This window comes from Penicillium daleae (assembly GCF_028827525.1).
Source record: "Penicillium daleae strain IBT 16125 chromosome Unknown utg000002l_segment0_segment0, whole genome shotgun sequence".
In the NCBI taxonomy this organism is placed as follows: Eukaryota; Fungi; Ascomycota; class Eurotiomycetes; order Eurotiales; family Aspergillaceae; genus Penicillium; species Penicillium daleae.
The window spans coordinates 1,221,866-1,239,650 of NW_026623150.1; the positions used below are offsets into that span (position 1 = coordinate 1,221,866).

The 17,785-nt window shown below is 49.9% G+C and overlaps 8 protein-coding genes across 8 annotated transcripts; 2 read left to right on the forward strand and 6 right to left on the reverse strand.

Moving 5' to 3' along the window:
* Positions 1-143: 143 nt before the first annotated feature.
* On the forward strand, positions 144-1,713 carry N7458_001460 (polysaccharide deacetylase family protein; the record flags this gene model as incomplete). Its single annotated transcript, XM_056904843.1, has 3 exons — positions 144-1,192; positions 1,252-1,337; positions 1,394-1,713. 3 exons carry the CDS (start codon positions 144-146, stop codon positions 1,711-1,713), a joined length of 1,455 nt encoding a protein of 484 aa, XP_056768950.1.
* Positions 1,714-2,239: 526 nt separating this feature from the next.
* Positions 2,240-3,668, reverse strand: N7458_001461 (glycosyltransferase family 31 protein; the record flags this gene model as incomplete). The annotated part of the gene is made up of 2 exons (XM_056904844.1): positions 2,240-2,566; positions 2,658-3,668. 2 exons carry the CDS (start codon positions 3,666-3,668, stop codon positions 2,240-2,242), a joined length of 1,338 nt encoding a protein of 445 aa, XP_056768951.1.
* Positions 3,669-4,894: 1,226 nt separating this feature from the next.
* On the reverse strand, positions 4,895-6,067 carry N7458_001462 (FPP/GGPP synthase family protein; the record flags this gene model as incomplete). Its single annotated transcript, XM_056904845.1, has 1 exon — positions 4,895-6,067. One exon carries the CDS (start codon positions 6,065-6,067, stop codon positions 4,895-4,897), a length of 1,173 nt encoding a protein of 390 aa, XP_056768952.1.
* A 3,313-nt stretch (positions 6,068-9,380) lies between these two features.
* On the reverse strand, positions 9,381-11,155 carry N7458_001463 (uncharacterized protein; the record flags this gene model as incomplete). Its single annotated transcript, XM_056904846.1, is given in 6 exon segments — positions 9,381-9,668; positions 9,744-9,832; positions 9,853-10,390; positions 10,462-10,840; positions 10,859-10,943; positions 10,960-11,155. Coding segments are annotated over 6 exon segments (1,575 nt in total), but the record flags the coding sequence as incomplete, so codon positions are not given.
* A 12-nt stretch (positions 11,156-11,167) lies between these two features.
* On the reverse strand, positions 11,168-11,443 carry N7458_001464 (uncharacterized protein; the record flags this gene model as incomplete). Its single annotated transcript, XM_056904847.1, has 1 exon — positions 11,168-11,443. One exon carries the CDS (start codon positions 11,441-11,443, stop codon positions 11,168-11,170), a length of 276 nt encoding a protein of 91 aa, XP_056768954.1.
* Positions 11,444-11,956: 513 nt separating this feature from the next.
* Positions 11,957-13,171, reverse strand: N7458_001465 (phosphopantothenate--cysteine ligase CAB2; the record flags this gene model as incomplete). Its single annotated transcript, XM_056904848.1, has 1 exon — positions 11,957-13,171. The coding sequence occupies one exon, from the start codon at positions 13,169-13,171 to the stop codon at positions 11,957-11,959; it is 1,215 nt and encodes a 404-aa protein (XP_056768955.1).
* An 862-nt stretch (positions 13,172-14,033) lies between these two features.
* Positions 14,034-15,650, reverse strand: N7458_001466 (uncharacterized protein; the record flags this gene model as incomplete). The annotated part of the gene is made up of 7 exons (XM_056904849.1): positions 14,034-14,152; positions 14,211-14,909; positions 14,964-15,017; positions 15,071-15,267; positions 15,333-15,342; positions 15,426-15,501; positions 15,561-15,650. 7 exons carry the CDS (start codon positions 15,648-15,650, stop codon positions 14,034-14,036), a joined length of 1,245 nt encoding a protein of 414 aa, XP_056768956.1.
* Positions 15,651-16,681: 1,031 nt separating this feature from the next.
* N7458_001467 (putative esterase/lipase) lies at positions 16,682-17,580 on the forward strand (the record flags this gene model as incomplete). Its single annotated transcript, XM_056904850.1, has 2 exons — positions 16,682-16,879; positions 16,903-17,580. The coding sequence occupies 2 exons, from the start codon at positions 16,682-16,684 to the stop codon at positions 17,578-17,580; spliced, it is 876 nt and encodes a 291-aa protein (XP_056768957.1).
* Positions 17,581-17,785: the final 205 nt, after the last annotated feature.

Genomic DNA, 17,785 nt, shown 5'->3' on the forward strand with positions numbered 1-17,785 from the left:
CTGCATCGCACTTTCCAAGTCGGACTCCACTCCCATAACCCAACCCGACCTAAGTACGGCCATTTCAAATTCACAGGCAACATCACATTCTCTAATCATTTCTGCATACCGACCCATTATTCACTCTTTGATGCAGGTACACCATGCGATACTCCCTCCCTTTGATCACGCCAGCATTGGCCTTGACCTCAATTCTCCCGACGGCGACAAGTCTAGTCATTGGGCCCTTCGAGCAGCGTCCCTACGAGCAGCAACACTGGTTTGAAACTCGACAACAGAAGAGTCAACGTCCAGATACTTCAAGATTAGCAGCCTCGCTCGTTATCGACACCTTTCAAACTCCTCTACACAATGATCTTGGGTTCTGGCATGGCACCGGCGAGAACTTGACTTTCCAGCACGAGCCTGGGTCCATGCGCTTGTTTCCTACAGACCCGGACCAGAATTTCCACACGCAGTTCAACTCACATACGTGCTTCAGCTTGTCTCCCTGGAGGGACCAGTATCTGCATGTGGTGTTCGAGGGCAACGAGGACTTTACGGTGTCGTTGAATGAACACAATGCGGAGTGCAATCCGGCTCGAGCGCCTTTTCCTGGTGTGCCGGACAGCGTTCAGGCCTCGCGATACGTTATGAGAACTCGGTCGTGGGACCCGGATGATGGAAGTAACGACTGGGATGATGATTGGAAGCTGGGGAAGCAAAGACGGCCTCTCAAGCATCGACTCAAGAATGACACTAGGAATGGTGGCCGCCAGCGTCCTGCATGGTCGAAGAGGAGCGAGCTGTTCATTCCGTTGTCCCATTTCCGCGTCAACCACGAGCGGCTTGTCTCTGTCTCTTTCACTGGATTCTACACTGATGAGCCCCTTACTCTTTATCGGGTCGAGATCGTGCCGGATGTTCCTGGCCCATCCTCGTGGAATAATTACTTCCACGTTCCGAAGAAGCTTCCAACAGGACAATTGATCCTGCGGTGCAGTCGACCCAATTCATTCGCCTTTGGTATTGACGATGGTCAACCTGAATATGCGCAGGAGGTCATGCGAATTCTGGATGAGGAGAATGTGCGGGTGACGTTTTTTGCTGTTGCTACCGGACTCAGAGATAGAACGACCAATTTTACCAGGTTTTATCGGGAGATGCTGAGGAAGGGTCACCAGGTTGCTCTGCATTCGAACACTCATCCTAAGTGAGTCCTGTCAGACTGTGGTCTAATCACTCAAGGATCCATGACTGACAGTTTTCAAGGATGGAAGCACTGCCGACCTTGCGCGAAATTGATGAAGAGATCATCCAGTCCATACGAACCTTGCAGGATCAACTTGACATTCACTGTACTCATACCCCTTCAGTTCCTACGCTGAGAAACACACTAACATATCTTTGACAGCGAGATACTTCCGCCCACCCTTCGGTACCGTCGGAGTACGCCTGCGTCAGCAGCTGGCTCAGTACATCGACGACCCATACGTCGTGAACTGGAGTGTCGATGTCGAGGACTGGCTCTGGGAGAATTCCACCACGCCAGAACGACAGCTCGACGCATTCTACCGCGATGTCGCTAGAGGGGGTAACCTTGCGGTGATGCACTACCTGAATCCGATAACGGTTGGATACCTTCGGCATTTCATTCGGCATGTGAAAAGTCTTGGGCTCAACATTATGCGAGTCGATCAGTGTCTGGAGGATCCAAACAGCCCGGCGTTGTGAGAAGCTGAGGTCGATGCATTTTGTATAGACTTTGTGGCGCAACGTATTCTTCCTGTGTACTATATTCTTAGTGTGTAACTAGTTTATACTTTTTTTTTTGTTTTGCTCTTCAAGAGACGTGATAATCTTTTGATGTGAATTATTTTGATCTGTAGGACTCGGTAGGAAGCTTTCGCGTAGCATTTGATCTGTGCGGTTCTCAACGCCCCCACGCCCGGACGCCAGAATCGTACAGAAAAATCAATTGAGAAACAAGGCCAGTGACGTTCACTTGAACACAGTGTCGAACATTTCAGGCAGTAAGCAAGAGACACCAAGTAAACGTGATAAAACCAGGAGAAAGGAGAAACCCCGATGCTGATGCCATGCAGACAGACAGACAGACGCCCCTGCCAAGACCAACCCATTGCAAATGCACCAAAATAGTAAAAGAGCTTCATAACAAGGCCGTAGTCTAAAACCAGCAAGAATAAATAAACCAGACCTACAGCAAAAGGAGCACACAACACATTCGGTGTTTTTAACTCTATCCCTCCCCAAACTCGGGCGCCTTGCATATTCCACTCTTATCCATCTTCTTGCGGATACGATCCACCAGCCAACCCGACGAGGCATTAGCACTCGCCGAACCCAGCCGTGGATTCGAGCTTGTGAAGCAGGTATCATCGCGGAAGGAGAATTGTACACATTCTTTTTGTGATTCGCAGATATCGCGGCAGTCGTCGACAGACGACGCGTTAGGCTGGTCCTCGGCAGCCGCGTTGTCCCAATCCGTCCTTGAGGGCTGTGACGCGATTTCGGGGTAGAGGTATTCACGGAAGACGTCGCTGTGGAGGAGGATGCGCTTATTTTTCTGTTTGGGGGCGAGGGGCGTCAGTAATGGGGATCGTATTCGACTAGTCCATGAGGAGGCCCGAAGGCAGACAGGAGAGGGGGTAACTCACATCGCGCCAGCGCTTTTGCTCGAATTTCCAGAGGTCTTCGATATGGCGTGCGCTCAGGTGGTGGAATGCCACGGCAATAAAGCACCATGGCTGTCGGTACAATTCTGTCGTAAATTGGTCTAGCTCGCCCATGTTGGAGTTTTGTAGGATCGGCCAGGAGAAGTGTAGGTCGACGCCGGCGTCAGCCAAGACCTTGCCCAAGACACAGTCACCTGCCCAGTGTTCATTCGTATAATGGTGAAGCTCGGTGCGACGAGCGGCGTATTCGGCCGAGGCGAGTTGCAGGGCTGGGTTGGAGAGGATAAAGCCCGAACCGCCGTGCGCGAAGATGACGTCTGCGATTTGGGTCTCCGTGCCCAGATACCACGGCTTCTTGGCGTCGAAGTGTTTGAGCCAGGCCAGGAGAGTCGGCCAGGATACGTAAGTGTCGGCCTCCATGAAGACGAACCACTTGGCGTTGGGCTTGTGGCGCAATGCCTCTTGCACCATGGGCAAGAACTTCCATTTATCCAGTTTCCAGCCAGGGTTGTTTGGCTTGCCAATGGCGGAATTCGCCTCGTCCGCAAAGTCATCCTGCTCCAGACCCTTGCGCCCGAGCTTCTTAAGGCGACTGTAGATGTCAAAGTCGGGGATTTGCTCGATCACCTCAGAGTCCATACTGCGGAGCACATCATGGATCTTAACCCCGTCGATCTCCTCCTCGAAATCGGAGTAGATGACATAGTCCGGGATACAGCGCAACGTGCTCTGGAAATGAACCGGGACCTTCTCCTTGGCTTCGGTCACGCCCGTCTTCATCACAACCAGGACATCTTGGATCCCGGGGAGCGGGGGACACACTGGGGCGGGCTCGCTGGTATTCTCGGGGTCGGCGCGACCAGCGCTGCTCGGGATGGTTTGATGTCGGAGTTGGAAATCGGAGTGGAGGGTGAAGATGTGGTACAGGAACAGGAGGGCGAGGATGGAAGCCAGCGCAGCGAACCGGCGGCTGAAGCGGCGGCGGGGGGCCATCCTGGGGTCACAAGTGGAAAGCTGTCAATCGCCCGATGCGAGTGTTGAGAGCATCGTAGAGAAAGACAGGTCGCCTGCAGCTGGCAGCGGGCAGCGGGCAGCGGACAGCGGACAGCGAGGGAGGGCACGGGAGGGCACTAAAGGTCCCGATCGACGGCAGGCCCACGTTTTCCTGGTTTCCTGGCGGCTGACACAGCAGGACGCGTAGGCCTGTGCGCAGCCAGACTTGGCTGAGTTACAAGGGGCTGGGCTGGGCTCCAGGGCTTTATGGACTGAATATAACAATACTTGGCTGAGGAAATCTATATTGATATTAGGTCGTCCGAAATTCAGGCGAGAGAATTCGTGTTTATTGGACCAAGGCCAATACATGCGCCTGTCCAATAGTCAAAGAGTACAGTAAAGGAAGGGGTTCGAAAGATGTTGGAATAGTCATCAAGGGAGTTCTGTATAGTAGGCTAAGCGTTATGATGATGCTAATTGATCCAATTTACTTTGCCTAGTATGTAGGTTAGTACTAGTATGAAGAGGTAAATGTGAAGCTCGCCAGGTTACCAGGAGAAGAATCATTCGAATGGTATGAAAAGAGGAATTTAGAGATAAACTCTACCCCCCTACGGGAGCTAAGTGTTAGTCTTGCGACCCTAACATTACTGTCTGTGCGATACATAGTACTATCCCCTAGGGGATTCAGGCGTCTCGAAACTAGTGCACCCTCCTACATACTTCGAGAGATTCTCTAGCCCCACCGCCAAGATACACCAGTCTGGGTTAGGAATAGCCCCGTAATATCATTATTCCAGTATCAATCTCAATACCATACTGTAATCTGGTAAGTGGGTCATACTGGTGGACCAATAGTATATCAATGGGTCTGAATTGCTATCATGCCCCTAGCTTGCAATTGATCTCTCCGCTGTACGTGTGGGAAGAGGGAAAAGCCTGTGATGAGAACCCGCCAACCTGTACTGTATCCAATGCCTTATTGAGTGGCGTGTTAAACTCAACAACCAGGTTTATAGTGGATTCTGATTGCCTCCAACCATTAGCCAGCCAAGCCCACTACTAACCTTCACCTCAAACCGCTAACAATAGACCAAAAGAGAAATTCTACCCGAAGACATGCTAATTTTACAATATTTGATGAGAAATAGCTAAGCCGAGTGTAAAGAAGACCGGTATGTCAATTTTGCTGATGCTTCGCTGGGTTTTAGAGCACGTCCCCATTACAACTGCTTGCCAGGATTTGGGATATTCCCCAGTACTTTAATCAACACCCGAAGTATAGGATTCGCCTCCCCCAAGACAGCCTCTAGGCGACCTATTTCCTCCTCAACTTTATTCTTCAATTGAATGATCAAACTCCATGTCTCATGTATTGCTCCGGCCTTTTTCATGACCTCTAATATCAGTAGTTTGCTCTCGACCGACAGATTCGTGACTTCTGGTGTGTCTCTTCGGTGCAAGAGCCCGATCACGATGTCTTTGCGTACTGGATCTGTGCAGCATCGGACAATCGGATACGAAAACTTCCCCTCATCGAGGTCTTCACAGAAGCCTTTCCTCTTGGTATAACTTGCTTCCTGGAGGTTCAAATAATCGTCGCGTACTTGATACCATCGACCCAGAAGCTGCGCCAGGACGGCAAACTCCGTGTTTTGACTCAGGCATCCATCATCCTGCACAAGACTGAGCATCAGCCGAAGAAGCATGTGGAACATAGCGCCAGTTTTGTGGTCGACCATCTCCAAATATTCTTCTTCAGTGGGACACTGAACGGTGAACCTCCACTTTAGCTCCCAGCTTTGACCTAGGAAAAGTCTTTCCAGCTCCTCGAGCAGAACTGTCAACAGGGCAGGATTGGAAAGTGCATGGACCTTTCTTGCTACTCGGACAAACATGTATGTAGCACTATTGATGGACTGGGCTTCGCCAAAAATAGTATGCGTGGCTGCACTTCCGCGACGGAGCGATGATCCATCCTGGATATCATCGAGGATGAGGGACGAATTATGAAGATCATTCACAATCTCCTTGATTGTATTCAGCGCTAGATTTGGGAGGCCCAGCCATAGGTTGAATGCATCGATCAGTTGCAACCGCACGTTCTTTGAATCCAACGATTGAATATAGCGGATAGGGCCCTCCAACGCATTTCGGCCTAGCTTTGGTGCTGCAATGCTTGATAGGTTTCCGCTGTTCGTTTCGCTCGAACGCAGTTGCTCAGCTATGTGTAGCGTTGATGAATGTGTCAAAGTTGAACTTTTATCACACCCGCTTTCTAGACTTGTATTGTTGGATTTTGCATATGCAGACGGGTCCTGTAAACAATTATACCGGGGGCATAGGCAGCACCAGTAGTGGTAGCCACCGATTAAAGGTGAGAGGATATTCACCATCAGTTTCAGATGGGAGGAAGCTCGGGATGTGCCTGGCAGAAGCTTTCACGCATTTTCAAAAAAATGGATTCCTTCTCTAGGATATCCTGCTTCAATTGTACCACTGCTTCTTGTTCCGCCATCCCGGTATTCATGTAGAACAAGACAGCATTTGTAACCCTGGCATGAGGCTGGGCGCTCTCCTTTCTCCAGCTGTAAAAGTCATTTGTCAGTAAGGTTGGCCTAACGGTTGCTTTGAAGAGAGTCTCCATCATGTTGTAGTCGCTCTCGCTTAGGCGGATGCCCGCGCCGAAGGCAATCTGCCAGAAGGCCACACTATGACTAGTCAGTTAGTGTTTTCTGGTCAAAGATAGAACGTCTCTTACAGGGTGCCTGAATCTTTAATTCGATGTTCGAGATATTCGTCGAGGGTGGTAAATTGCGGTATCGGATGTGCGTCAACAACCTTTAGCCATTGATCTGAGAAGCTTTTCATCATATCTAGGCCAGATTGTAGATCAATATCAAGGCACTCGAGGATGACAGCCGAGTAGATCTTCTTCATAAGAAGAGACTTTATTGAACCATCCGGAGACCCGGTTCTAGAAGGATCCACGGCGTAATCAAGGCGCTCATGCACAGGAGCCAATGATGTGATATTTTCCGGCTCTGTGTAATCTTTAAATCGTTAGACAGGGCAAATACTTCTTGAAGATATTCTCTCTTACCATCATGTACAAATCCTAGCTCCGTTGTATAGGCGGTCAACTCCATCCGCTCGGGGAGAACTTCGGGGTACGCCAAGCTGGCCATGTGGCCGCCAGGGGAAACGAGGCAGGGGGCATAATTATGTCTCTGAAGATCAAACGCTCTCGAATAGTCATTAACCGCTCGTTTACTTCCAGCATTTGCAAATTCATCCCCAATATTGAGCCGTGCTTGAAAGGTCGTAAAGCAACCAGCTTCTCTCATAGCTTTCTGGCTCACGGCCAGCGAAGAAGTAAACGGCACCTCTGTGAATGGAATGTCTTGGTCATCCATCATTAAAAATGGGATTCAAAGGGAGAATAACGACGGCTTGAAAGTAATAGGCAAGTAAGTTCTTTTCGGGGATATGTCAGACTAGTTTATAAGTGACAGTTATCGTAAATATACTCCCTCCCTCTTTAAAGAGAAATCCTCCACTTTTCGAATCGTCATCTTACTGTTAGTTTTAGCATAAGGTGCAATCCGAAAGGCCGCATCGGTGTGATTCATGCATCTTGGACAAAATTTCTAAACGATCTAACCTTACGCAGTCGGGCTGAAAGAGCTAAAGAACTTAAACACGTAAAATTATAAAACTAAATATAATATCCAATCAGAACTCGCACACAGGATGTATTTTCCAGGAATCAAGTCCAAACAGCGTGAGGTCAAACTGAGTTCGAAAACTACGGTATTTTGCATAAAAGATTTGAGAGACTTCTAAAAGCGCGCCTCATTCCTACGACATTAACTAACATAGCTAGCCCTAACACACATTCGTAACGCCTGAAGGAAGGCCTCAAAATGTTACAGCCTATGTCTACTTTGCCCGCCTGAGCTATCAGGCTATTTCCCGCTGGAGATCACCGCTCCTACTAGTTATTTATCTGGTCATATGACCATTCCATCATCCGATCGGCCATCATCGCACTATGCCACCCTATATCGCATATACGAGGCTCTGTGTAACCCTCATTCATGATGATTATCCGAATCGCAACATTCAGGTACCCCTCTGTTATGGCTTTCCCTGCATGAAGCTATCCCCATGTTGCCTCAGGCTCATTGGCCTAAGGCCTCGGCGTCCCTTTTGGGATCGGCGGGCTTCCGGCGGTGAACCACCGCCCTTTCTGGCGCCTAACCCAGAGGAAGCCTTCTGCATATTCTTGTTACACCATCTCGTGTTGCCTTCTGATCTTCCTCGTCAAAGTATCCTCTACCTCTTCCTGTTTTACGAGAGAGATCAGTTATAAATATAGCTAGCGGAAGCAGCTTAGGAAGGGCAAGAAACAGTCTCTGTTCCCATCAGACTTAGTGCTTCATTCTCCTACCTAGTTGACAGGCTTACTACCCTGCAAGTAGTTAACATCATAACACGTAGGTAGTGTTTTTTGACTAGCCTTTAGACGTAAGGGCTCGGCTAATACTCGATTTCGTGGCGAGAAGAGCGAATTCGTCCTATAGAAAAACCGCTATCTACTTAAGGTATAAGGTAGGTTTCCAAGTAGGTAATCGTATAAAGCCTCGAGTATAACTAGAGTAATACTACGGGGTCGTCTACCTTTATTAGGCGGTGCTGTGATGCTGCTAAATATCCTTATATTAGAAGAGATTCTTTAGATAGTACTCCTGTTATAGCTAGTAGCCTCTACTATCTCCGATATAGATAGTTCTCTACTGAGGATTATATTATAGATAAGCTTATGCTTAGAAGGAGCTAGGTTTGGAGCTATCTTTAATTCGACTACTTATAATTAATTGTTAAGATGCGCCTCCCGAGGAAGGCTATTTTAGAGGAGGGGCACGGAGGTAGCAGATGAATTGAATTGAATAGCGAATATATGCTTGTAATTATGTGTAATCTATATAAGCAGCAATATACGTACACGTTGACAGGGGTACTCCGGAAAACTCCTAAAATAGATTAGTGTATCTTGGCGGTGGGTCTAGAGTATCTCTCGAAGAGTGTAGAAGGGTGCACCAGTTTCGAGACGCACTGTATCGGTCCTGGTCGTGCCAAAAAATAGCGTTCTGACATACTTGGTCTTTTGGTTTCAATTAGTGGGTCTGGGCGTATGTCGTAACACTGAGTGGGGTCGGAAATTAGGGAGCTACTGGTCCCTTCTAAGTTTAGGGTTGTCCCCCCTGAGCCGTAACTCGGACTGGTTGGAATGTAAGTATGCTATGTTTCGTTTAGAAAAGGACAGGCAAAACCTTCTAGAAAGAGTGTTATTCGAAGCGATTCATATATTATGTGCTTAAGCTGCCATTCCTCTGCATGGCTATAGATAGAGTAGACAGGGATTTCAGCAGAATATCTACTTCATGCAAACCTGTCTTTTCGGCCCCTTGAGCATAGCTGCCGATCCCACGGTCAATACCTTTCGAACCCCTGAAAACCTGGATGCGCACTTCAAAAAGCATGGAACTATGTGGGCGACGAGATAATTGTGGCTTTACCTGACTACCCAACCTTGAACCGTGCAATGCACCAAATGGAAGAAACGAGCTTCTTTATTTAGTTCACCTAAGAACGTGTCGAGTCTGGACAATACTTCCATATTATAAGTAGACACGTTCTGTACCTTGCAGGATTATTCTCCAGGCCATGCACCTGGAATCGACCGACTGGGCCCTTCCACCAGATCCCAAAACTCAGTAAAAGACTGATTCCATTCGTATATCCATACCAACCAGTCCTCGGGAGATGGACCATATGGAACCCGACCAATGTCCAATTCCGGCCATCCCAATCTCGCGACCATCCCCTCTGCATCAATAGCCATTCAATTCGGTCACTATCCCAAGCCTCTCTTTCTTTTCGGCCTAATTCGAGCAAGTCTATTCCTAGATCTTTGAGATCTCTCATCCATGACTGAATAACTGGGTTCCAATCTCTCGTCTCACTCCTATTAACCCACCAATGGATATACCCAATAAGAAATCAAACAAATGGTGTTGGATCGTCAAGGTTGATATCGGTGTTCACATCAGTGTCCAGCAGATCGTATAATAGCCGGTTCCAGTATTTATCAATTTCTAGTAATTCCAGAAGTGACTGCTCAATTGTGGAATTTCCTCAATCAAGAAATTATGTCGTTGGATCGCAGCCCGGCAGTTGCTTATTCGGGTCGCGACAGAATTCAATAAAGAGGTTCGAGCATCTGAACCCTTTAAGTCGGGAGTCGTTATTTCTCTAATATCCCCACCGAGCACGGTACGAATTGTCTGGGGTACGTAGATAGCATTATCACCTGCAACAATGGCGATATTCGCAGCCACTTCCATTCGAACCCAAGTGGGCAAGTCAAAGAACGAGGGACAAAACTGCTGTTGCAAAAGTAGAAAATCTTCTGATGTTCCACCGAAAAGTCTGAAAACACCCCCAGTCGCCACCCCCTCGGGGTCGTATAGTGAGTCGTCGGCCCTTGGCAGTAAGGCTCTCAATAATGGTTGCTCAAATAGACTCAAACTCACATCTAAAAGGCCACCGTATTGGAGGGCAGTCATTGTGAGGGCGGTTCCTACGATCAAGGGTCCCAACGTGGGATCACATCCTTGCTCTATGAGAATTCGATGACCTCCTGGCCAGACGACCTTGCAGAAGCATACTGAAAATGTTCCAACGTCAGCTACATTCAAAAGGCAAAGGAACCGATGAAACCTACGTGGAGTAATGTCATTTCACCCTGCAGATATCTGTCGTAGTGCAAATCACCAAGAAAGTTACTGACAGGTATACGATCCAATGGCGAGGCTTGTTTCGATGCGAAAATTTCTCGCAGCCCTACAATTTCATTTTTGATCACTATATCAACCACCTTTGATTGTCTTGGAATCAAGTTGTAGACTCGAATGTACCAGTTCCAGCCAGCAGGGACTCTTATCCCTGCTAAATCTAATGCTTTGGACGACATCCAAGAAGGAAGGGTCAAGCGCCATAGGTAACCTTTTTGCCGACGTTGAGGCTGCGTAGTGTTTTTTGAAACTGGGGTGTCATCGTATTGACATTTTGGTGAGTTTCTATTGATGGTCAGCGTGTTCAGTCTGAATTATTGAACAGACAGGTTGGTGTGGGTACCGCATGCTGGTTTCACAGGATGTGTTGGTGTTAATCGTGCAGCAATTAAATCAGGCTGAATCTGCAGTACTGCTCTGAAACACACGAGTCAAAATAACGTCTGAGACCAACGGATTGGAAAGCAACCTGGTATAACACTGTTGAGATAATTGTAGTAGTTGACCTGCGGTCTGGAGTCTCTGCTTGAGTCTTTCAATTTTGCCTCTCTGCAGAACAATTTTCACAGATGCATAAGACCTCTTCATACGACCAGGTGACGAGAATTCTGGAGCTAATTCCATTGTAATAGACTCTTAATCTTCAGCGGCCTGTTTGCAAAACCCGAGGCTCTTCGTGACATGTTTGTTTTTCGCCAAAGCGCATGCGACTTCTTCTTTGGCAAGGTCCTCCTCGATATCAGTAAGTATGAACCCGAACAATTCAAGTTCGTTCAAAAGGATTCGGAGATCGTGCGGTGCATCTTTTATTTGGCTGCAATAACTGTTGATGGTGATGATAGACTTGGTGAATTGAGCTACCACTATTGCGAAGGTGATAGCCCCCGATGCTATCCCGATGACTTCAGCCATGATGTTTTAAGTATCTTCCGGATTGTTCTTCAGTCAGACAGTGCAAAGCGAGCGGAGAAGAGGACCGGATATCGATGCTAAGAAGTAGGGACTTCATCTCCGTCTCCATGCGGCTGAGGCTTAGCGCCCTCTTCTGAGCCCCCCGCGGCTGTACGAATGCCATCATCTTATTGGAACAAAATCAATAAAATCAGAGTTAGCACTCGAAGCTGAGTGGCTCAAGGCGCGGGCCCAGATGTTAGATCCCCCTGTTCGTCCTCCGCACCCACTGTGTGTCCCGATGCCGTTGGCTGCCCAAGGTCGACTGATAGTCTGGCCGCTTACGCTGGGCGATAGGAAGAAAGATGCCCAACTTACAGCCACAGAGCGAGATTTGTCTGAATTCTTTCCGGTAAAATACAATTCTTAATCACGCATCAATTGAATGAAACTTCGCTTTTATTAAATTTTCATAGCTGAAACATGCACCTCGCCGGCAGACCATCCAGCACTGCTTCCATATAACGCATGTCCTTATGACGCATTTGTCTTCTTCTTGATCATATTTTCATGCAACTTGACCAATTCTGGGATGATGATAGTCTCAATTTCAATTTTATTGCCAGAGTGTTCTGACGGTGGCTGTTCTGCCTCCGCACTTGTCGCAGAACCACCCTTCTTGATCTCGGCAAGTCCAACTTGATCCTCCACGCCAGAAATACTCTTGCTGCGCCGAGCTTTGGGGACGCGAATCCATCGCTCATATGGCGGGTCTGGCGTAATGAAAACAACCTCCCACTTCCTCGTTGACAGCAGATTACCGATGACCAGGTGATGTGAGTACCGCTGGAGTGCGGTCTTGGCCTTATACACAAGCAGCGAAGGGTCTGTCTCCAGCTTGAATGATACGACCATGCTTCCCTCGGGGGCCCAGCCGTCGACAAGGCGGTGCAAGAACTTGGGGACAGGGTCGAGGTTGACGACCAGCTTCTTGCCGCTCTTGGGTGGTTCAGGTTCGTTCTCGCCGGTGTAGATATCGTCCGACGCAACGGCCTCGTCCGACGCAACGGCACTTTCATCTGAGAAGTTGGCTGGAATCTCAGAAGATTGGATTTTGTGCTCGGCCATGCGATGACGCGGAATGAAGAAATCACTAACTGCCGCCGCGAGGTAGAAGAGTGCATTGGGGCCAAGCGGCCGCATCAGCTTTGCTAATGACCGCAGCTCAAACATATATTCCGAAACGGTGGTGAAAGGCAACAAGAGGAGCAAGTTATTCTGCTTCGCATAACGATACTTGCGGAGCACATCGCGCATCTCATCCTGGTATTCGCTGCGGACAACGATACGGCCATGGTCGGGGTTTTCAGATTCGGAGGTAGGAGGAGCCTCGTCCATGAAATCCAAGAAACAATTCGTGGAGTGGCTGTAATGCCGCGAGTACGGCAGGAGACTGTACTGGCGGTGCAGGAAGATGACCGCATATCCTTGCTCGAGGAAGTACTCTGCGGAGGTAGCACCACGGGTACCGGCGGAGAAGTTGTCGATAAATCGCACTGTTTGCGCCTCCAGAGGTACCGTTGTTCCACCAGATGTCACCAGGACCACTCGCCGGTTAGCTTCGACATGGCGCTCGATAAAGGCGCGGGCCAGTGCTTCCAGATTGGGGAGGGTCTTGGGAGGTGGGTATTCATTGAAGTACGCGGACTCTGCCTCCGCGGGCTCCATGTCGCCGATTGAAGAGGTCATGCTGGATGTGTAGGTGACACAGAATGTCGCAGGTTTGAGATTGGGAGCTCGGTCACAAAGCACCGGCGTCGCAAGTTAGAAGCCGAGGGTGCCGCCGCAAATGGAGGGGTATAGGAAGGATGCGACCGCCGACCGGTGATGTCGTCGAGGAGAGCAGCGTCGCGCGATAGCCAATTAATCGTTCACATGTGACGCACGAGTCTGCGACTGTCACGAAGTTGTCACAACGCTGGTATTGATAGCTTTATAGCACCGCGTACCGCCTTGGGAATTTGTTGAAGCTTCCAGCAATCACGTTGAAGACCCCGCCAACAATTTGAAGGCGGCGAAGATCGGAGGTGCTATTTTGGTGCTAGCGTTGCCGCTGGTCCGATCCAAGACGGCGGGAGGATTTGGAGACCAGTTGAGAAGTCGGTTGAATCAACAGGCAAGCATAGCTGGTCGACTGGTGCGGTGACTGGTGGGCGGCGCCGATGCCGAGGCTCCTGCATCCGGCGGGGTCACGTGGGCTTCACCGTGGGAGGTCAAATACCGAGTACATCGCAGCACTCTTTCGGGCCTACGGATGTGAATGATACGAAAGGCAAGGTGTAAATTTTCAACTGTATTGATCCAAGGTGGGCATAGTGACAATTTATGTGTGTTGATGAAAATGCCGGAAAGGGTGCTGGTCAAATATGGCATTTTAGACTGGGATGAGGAGATATATTACCGCATTCGGAAATGCAAGTCGGAACTTTCATGATGCCAGCAACCAAGCCATTTAATTATCCTCGGAGGCGAGCTACCGCGGGGACACACGGAACGTAGATAAGATGAACTTGAGGGACTTATATACAAGAAAAGTGACCCTCATGATATTTCATTGCAAGTAGCGACTACGCAAAGCTTGGCTGATCGTACTCATACGACTAGCCATACCCCCATGCTGCATATTGCTCAGCAGGGCCTCTTCCAACGCAGACTGTGTAACGCTGGCGTCTAATGATGCTTCAATCAGCAACGAGAGCGCAAAAATTGTCAAGAATAGAAAACTCACCGTCCAGGTCGCTGAAGCTACTCCCCATGCTGGGGGTGCCATCGCTTGCGTCTCTTCCGGATGTAGTAGACTTGCGAGGGCTTTGGCGGGGAGCTTCCCCGGCGCGATGGGGACTTAGTGCAGAAGCAGGTTGACCGAGGCGTCGACTATCGCTGTTTGTCAAGCTCACTGGGGCACCGGAGCTCATGGAGCTGGTGGATGATTCAGTAGCTACGGGATGTCTATGGCCAGCTCTGTCGGCCATACGTCGCCGGGCTGCTGCAGCGCGCTCTGCGTCTAGGCGGAGAGTTGCGCTGAGCTCTTCACCGGGTCGATCTCGCGGCGTCTGGTCATTCTCTCGAGACAGAGGGAGGAACGCGGGAGTATCGTCTTCATCATCGTCTGCGTCGTCTTGCAGGCCAATGCGTTGGGTGGAAAATTTGCCGAACTTTCTGAACCGTGGCACTCTCCGTGTCTCTTCTACCTCGGAGTCGGACTCTGTGGAGCTGGAGCTGAGGTCCTCTTCTTCGAGGGTCGGCGACCGCATGAAAGAGGTAGTCTGTGGTTGCTCTCGTCTGGTTACCGATGGTCGTCGGACAAAGTTCTCCCATCGTTGTTCCTTGCCTTCTGTCGGGGTCTCGTTGCGAGAAGAGTCTCGAGAGTGGCGAGCTTGGTTGATGGTAGTCGTGGACGTAGAGCTCGTGCGACGGCCGCTGGGTGCTAAAGAGACTGTTAGCTTGCCTGGATAGCATTTTATGATGAGCCAAGATTTACCTCGCTGAGGAACATCCTTCTGTTGAGATACTGGCCGGGAAGGACCCCGGGGTCCTACGTATACACGATGAGCCAAGCAACAGACTAAGGATGGTGGGATGACATACCGGTTGGGGCAAGACCTTTTGGTGCATTCGCACTTAAAGCTGTACTCCCAGAGACCGATCCGGGTGCTGGCGAGGGCGAGCTCGACTGGACTGGAGGTACCCGGCGCATCTGCGCGCGTACCTGGGACAGCTGTCTGTCATATAGCCATGCCGCTTGCTGGAGCAAGAACTGTAGAGTGACATCAAAATGGTCTGCCCTATAGAAGACGTATTAGCCCCATCTGTTATGTGGACGCGGATTGTCAGGCCAAGGTATAGATACAGGGCTTTCCCTATTACGCTGTTAGCTATCAGGAACGTAGAAAGAACAAAGAGTATCGCCTCTTTAGGATGTTCGGGGGATACGTCGACATACAGTCTATACCATCTCCCTTCGACGGGCGGGAAAGAATGTCCCATAATGCCTGGTCTTTCGCCGCATTCCATTCCACCTGACGAGGTCAGTACATGAGGCAAGAGGTCGATGGTTTGCGCGGGTTTGGCCACATACGGGCGGAGGGTCAACAAAGTCTCCCCTAGGAAATGGCAGACGAATGAATACTGTGAAGTTGGTGTGGCTCGGATCCGTCTTGGTCGCCATGGCGGCTGCGGGTGCTGGTCGCCTGTGAAGCGGAGTCAATCCACGGACAGCTGGTGAGATTATGGAACTGCTGTCACTAAGTCAAGAACAGCTCCCAAAAGTATTCCCCTCCGAGACCGAGATATCGCTTTCTTCGGGTTACCGTTGAAGTCGTCCTTAATTTGAGATCTAGGGAAGAGCGACCATGAAAGGATGAGGTGCGAGCAGGTGATGAGGGAGAGTGACGACAGAGACTGCGGAGTCTGATTGGTGGGTGAGGTGCGTGTCTGCATCGTGGCTTTAAAGATAAGCTTTCCTTGAGGCCCGGGATATTAGACAGCAGGACTAATTCCACGACATCTGCATAATATTGACGCACCACTGGGAACACGACATGAAAGTAGATGATGTTGAAGTAGAAAGTAGGGACTGCAAAAGAAAGGCGAAAAGGGAACTTCCATTATTTTATCTATTTGAAGGAAAGAGGAATTCTCATGTGTCTGGCAGCCGAAAGAAAGACAAGCTGGGTAATTCCATTATCAGGCATCTCTAACACATACATTCTTATATCTTTTAGGTGGTACAGAGTTGGAGCTCATGTTCGTATACGATCAAGTGGGCCGCCGTTTCTTCCCTAGTATGCAAAGGAGCAATAGTCATATCTATGAAGTATAGCTAACCATACTGACAATGTATAGAGAGAATAGCTAGTTCTTCCACAAACATCCCCCCTTGGCAGGATCTGACCAGCTTCCAAGGATCCCACAACTATTATTGAATGTCCTTCTTCTTACTACACGCTCAACAATAGCCTCTTTGATTCAAGTTCTAGACAACATAATGCATTACGTGTTGCACGGGTGGGCTATCGTCGGTCAGGTTAGGCTTAATACCCCAGCGGCACTGGCCGCTGCAGAAGATCGGCATCCCGCACCCGGTCCTATTCTCAATGGGTCTGCCTCGGCTCAGTCCATTTGGTTAGAGGCAGCCATTCTTGGGTCCTTCGAGGCTCGAGCAGACCCCCTCTCTCCTCTTCACTCTCCAGTATCAACATGTTTTCTATCCTAACATATTGCTACCTCAAAACTCTCGCCATCCTACTACGGTCCATCACAGCACTGGGCAGCCGCATCGCAGGCCGTCCTGTACCCCGACCAGATGAAGTTCGGCGCATTGGATCGCGCGACCCATGGAGGACGATCACGATCCATGTGTATCGCGCGGCCAAACCCACCAAAGGGCCAAAGCCGGTACTGGTGAACTTCCACGGTAGCGGGTTCCTACTCCTTTGCACGGTAGCGATGTGGAATTCTGTCAAACGATCAGCCAAAACACCGAATACACTGTCTTGGATGTGCCGTATCGGCTGGCACCAGAGAACCCGTTCCCAGCAGCGCTAAATGATGTCGAAGATGCCATCAAATACGCCATGAGTCGGACTGAAGAGTTCGACTTGTCGCGAATCTCTCTCTCCGGATTCAGCGCCGGGGCAAACCTCGTGCTGGCAGCGTCAGCCACGCTCTTCCCTCCCAACACCTTCCGCTCGCTGATCGCGTTCTATCCTCCGGTAGATCTGGCCCCTGACGCGGCGACCAAGGTCGCTCCAGACCCTAGTGGACGCGTGATTCCCATCCCTGTCGCGCGTCTGTTCACACGCTGTTACGTACCTCCCGGCATGGACAAGCGGGACCCCCGGATCTCGCCCAAGTACGCTGATCTGCATCGATTCCCGCACCGATTGCTGGTGATTACCTGCGACGGTGACTCGCTGGCCCTTGAGGGAGAAGAGCTGGCGCAGAAACTCGAGAAACTGCCAGGGCGACATGTGGTCAGCGAGCGCATGGCTGGGTGCAACCACGCGTGGGACAAGCGCACGCGGGCGGGAACCCCGCAGCGAGAGGCTCGGGATCGGGCATATGCTCTGGCAGTGGACATGTTGAACGAGGCTTAACTGGGAATTTGCCTTTTTGTTGTTTCTTTTTTTTGACTCTGTGGCGGTGTATATTTTCCGATCCTGATGGTATATATCGGTTCTTATGCTTTGTACGGTAGTTCACATATGTCCATCCTTGCATCTTTATCTCTCCATGATTCAATTCCTGTCCCTGTCCCTGATCCGTTAGGCTCCTTCCATGGCTCTGGCTGGGGACCACTTG